This window comes from Ochlerotatus camptorhynchus, unplaced genomic scaffold (assembly GCF_037179485.1).
Source record: "Ochlerotatus camptorhynchus isolate MF236.1 unplaced genomic scaffold, CSIRO-AGI_Acam_v1.1 ptg000213l, whole genome shotgun sequence".
NCBI classification, from domain to species: domain Eukaryota; kingdom Metazoa; phylum Arthropoda; class Insecta; order Diptera; family Culicidae; genus Ochlerotatus; species Ochlerotatus camptorhynchus.
The window spans coordinates 7,648,175-7,652,038 of record NW_027040703.1 but is presented as its reverse complement, the minus strand read 5'-3'; the positions used below and the strand labels follow the sequence as shown (position 1 = coordinate 7,652,038).

The 3,864-nt window shown below is 40.7% G+C and overlaps 1 protein-coding gene across 1 annotated transcript; it reads right to left on the bottom strand.

Annotated features, from left to right (window-relative positions):
- Positions 1–1,026: 1,026 nt before the first annotated feature.
- On the bottom strand, positions 1,027–1,855 carry LOC135703399 (rutC family protein UK114-like). The gene is made up of 3 exons (XM_065224596.1): positions 1,716–1,855; positions 1,420–1,649; positions 1,027–1,354 (listed from the first exon to the last, which is right to left on the bottom strand). Exons 1-3 carry the CDS (start codon positions 1,778–1,780, stop codon positions 1,236–1,238), a joined length of 414 nt encoding a protein of 137 aa, XP_065080668.1. The 5' UTR covers positions 1,781–1,855; the 3' UTR covers positions 1,027–1,235.
- Between the last annotated feature and the right edge of the window lie 2,009 nt (positions 1,856–3,864).

Here is a 3,864-nt window from a genome sequence, read left to right as displayed (position 1 = left end):
TATATTTAAGCATTCCGCTAACAGCCCAATTTCACTACTTCACCACTTGAAATAGTAATTTTTGAAAATAAATATAAGTTTTATCTTATACACTATTTATTCAAAAAAAAAATAAGGCTGCCATACTCAAATACAGGTAGATGCGTCGATTATCGTGCAATATCCCTTCTGCAGTCAGATTGAGATCACTTGAGCGATCCTTCGTCGGCGAATAAACGACATGTTTTCGAGGGAGCTGCTTCGATGTCGATAGCCCAGTGTCAAATAACTGTTAAATTTCTAGAAAACAACATGCAGATTATGCATCTGTTTATCTGTTATTTATAAGCAGCGTACTATTCGTACTATTGAGTATGAATTTCCGGTGAAACTCATAACACTGGATCGTGTTATGTACATCGAAATCAAGCGTTAGGGTTTCAGACGAGATTTCGACCTCATTCGAAGTCTTAAACGAATTGAAGCAAAGTGATGAACTTTTGAACTTACTTACACTTTCAAACAATGCTCTGTAAGAAGCGATAGATTATTTTTTTCCTTTGGTTTGTTTTTTTCCGTCGATCTTGTTTTCCAGGAAGGCAGCTCCCACACCTGGACCCTACCTATCGACCCATCAACTCATGAACCGGCGGGGACCAACGGCTTTACTTCCCATCCGAAGGAAGGCGTGATCAGAGATGTTATGCCTCAGAACATCCCGGCGGCGCCGACTGGGATTGAACCCAGGCCTGCTGGGGTGAGAGGTAATCACGCTTACCACTACACCACCGGCGCTGTAAGAGGGATAGGGGACGGGAGTGTATGATTATGTGACAAGCAATGCATTAGGTATAGGAAAAACGTGATAAAAGTGGGGAAGGGGAGGGGTCAATGTTTTACTCAATTTCGCGTGACATCATTAATGCACGTTGTCTTCCCAAATACGGGTTTGTGATCATGGGGCAGTGACGGCAAGGATAAATTTATAGTCGGAAGCCTTGAAAATCTTGTAATGAATAACTGGGAAAACACTCTACGGATATTAAGTTGAGCATTAGCATGCCTTTCAAATCAATGTTTATTCAACAAATCAGTCTAACACAATCACTCCAAGCCGGATTGCTCTCGGTAACACCGCTTGAAATCTAAACACCAGTATCAGTTGTTAAATGCTGATTATCATCCCCGATCGCACCCGTTTCAAAATTGCCTGAATCAATAGAGTGTGGCGCTTGAAGCTACATTTTCGAATCTAGTCATGCTGATACTTGCATCACATCTCCGGTTAGTGCGATGGCTTCGATCTCAACCGCTGCTCCCAAGGGGAGTTTATTTACCGCGAAACAGGTCCTGGCCGGAAAGTTGCTGGTGAACACTGTAGAACAAAAAAAAATCGATTTTAAATTATGTCATCTAATATTCACCTTGTTTCAACCATACCTCGCTTGTATTCATCATTCACGGTGCCATAGTCGTTCATATCAGCCAGCAGGATAGTTGTTTTGACGACATTCTCGATGCTTGATCCAGACACTTGCAGCAGATTAGTCAAGTGTTCCAGGGCTTTGCAAGTTTGGGCAGCAGCACCTCCGTCCACGAGTTTGAGTGTGTCGAGTTCCATACCCAGTACTCCAGAGCAGTACACCGTACGATCAGCTACCACGGCTTGGCTGAAAGCGAAAATGGTTACATTAGCGTTATGTAACACTTATAGAAAGGGCCTACTTATTACTTACTTGTATGGAGCCAAAGCTTTTGGGCACTTTTGAGTGTGAATGATTTTGCGTACGATGCTTGCCATTTTCAGTAGGGAGTTCGCTGGATGTTTCAAACCGATCGACGGAACGAATACGACTGACGTGCTGAGGTCGATGGAGTCGGGAAATGATTGCTAACTAATACAGCTGTGGTTGACGACTGGTGGTGGTTCATATTCAAATTGCAGCCGGTATATATAGCATATCAGCGTGGAAGAGCTGATAATGGGACTATTATGATTTGGGAGAATGTGAATGAGTATGTAAACAAGGGTTCATCACTAGGAGTTTGGACGATATGCTGCTGAAATACATCGGACAGGGAACTTAAAGTTTGTTTATTTATCAACAGTGTAGTGAATGGATGTTTCTAATATAAAATTGATAGTTTGATGATTGGTTAGCACAATGATTTGCAAAATATCGCAATCATGACTTTGCATGTTTGTTGCTCAAGCTGCCGTTTTTTGATATCACATGAATATAATGCTAATTACAACTTTATTTTAATTCAAGACTGAAAAGACAAGAAAAGATTCGAATCAAGTTAAAAAGGATAGGTATATCAAGATTTGAAAAAAATATTTTAAGCTTTGAAATCCTGATTTTTTTCCTCTGTTCGGGACAAGTTATTTGATCTATTGTAGTATATCCCATGTCCTTCGTTTAGTGCATTACTCCATAACTATTGAGCAATGATGAAGTATTCGATTTTGATACAGTTGTCATTATTGCCTTCATCGCAAGGAATCCATTCTGATTGAAAGGTCCCGCTATTTATACCCTTCGGAGTGTTGAAACACTCTCAAACGGCGCGCCCCCTTGTCAGTCAAAATTGGATTCCTGGAATTAAGCAATGATATCGATAATGACCATGCATAAGATCCCTAGTCTAGCGACGCCAGTGGTGTAGTGGTAAGCGTGATTACCTGTCACCCCAGAAGACCTGGGTTCAATCACAGTCGGCGCCGCCGGGATGTTCTGAGACATACACTCAAAAAATTCTACACGTTTGATCGAAGTGTTCAAACACTTAATTTTTAAAATGCACAATCACATTTACTTTAAGTGTATTTCACCTTGGTTCAATGGGTTATACACGTTAATTTCTAGTGTCTTTGAAATGTTGAAAATCTTTCACTATCTATTCAAGTGGATTGCACATTGATTCACACTATTATTCAAAACAGATGGATTTAAAGTATTTTGCATTTCAATGCGATGTGAATTGCTTGCTCGGAAAGGTAAACATCGAAAACAAGAGTTGTGACTTTATCCTATCAACCCGCCTCATATATGAGAACAATCGTGGCACAGTGGGATCGAACGAAGACTCCGGCAGCAGCAAACCCCAACAGTCTCCATGATCGAATCCCAAATCAGACCCATTAAAAAGATATGTGAAAGCTCTGGTCTATGGCAGTTTTGTTTATATATTTGTCGATTCATTTTTAGAGTCGGCAAAGTAGAAGTCGATAAAGTAGAATATTGAACTATGATGTGCAAAGCTATTGATATCACTATATGAGGCACATAGAATTTCACAATTCAAATCCATAGTGTTCAGGCATGATTCATAGCATAAGATACACACATGAAATGGATGTGTTTCACAATAAGCGCAAAATCAAGTGTGAGACACATGATGATGACATGTAGATTTTTTTTAGTGTAACATCTCTGATCACGCCTTCCTTCGGAAGGGAAGGAAAGCCGTTGGTCCCGGGTTCATGAGTTGATGGGTCGATAGTAGGGTTCAGGTGTGGGAACTGCCTCCCTGGCGTCGGTAGCATTGGTGCTCAGCATGGAAAACAAGATCGCCGGAAAACAAATCAATGAAAAAAAAGAAGATCCCTAGTCACAACCACTTCAAACTAGAGAACAACGAATAGAAGATTAGGAATCACATAGGGGAAATGTTGGCTTCGGCAATACCTTAACCTATTATCGTCAGGGGGGTAAACAAAGTCCTAGAGCACTCAAATTTGGCCAATAGTTGCTCTGAAACACAATGTATCCACATGCCAAAATTGAGCTTTCAAGGACGTTGTTTACCCCCCTGACGATAATAGGTTAAGGTATTGCCGAAGCCAACTTTTCCCTTAGATGAATACTAAATAACTCATTT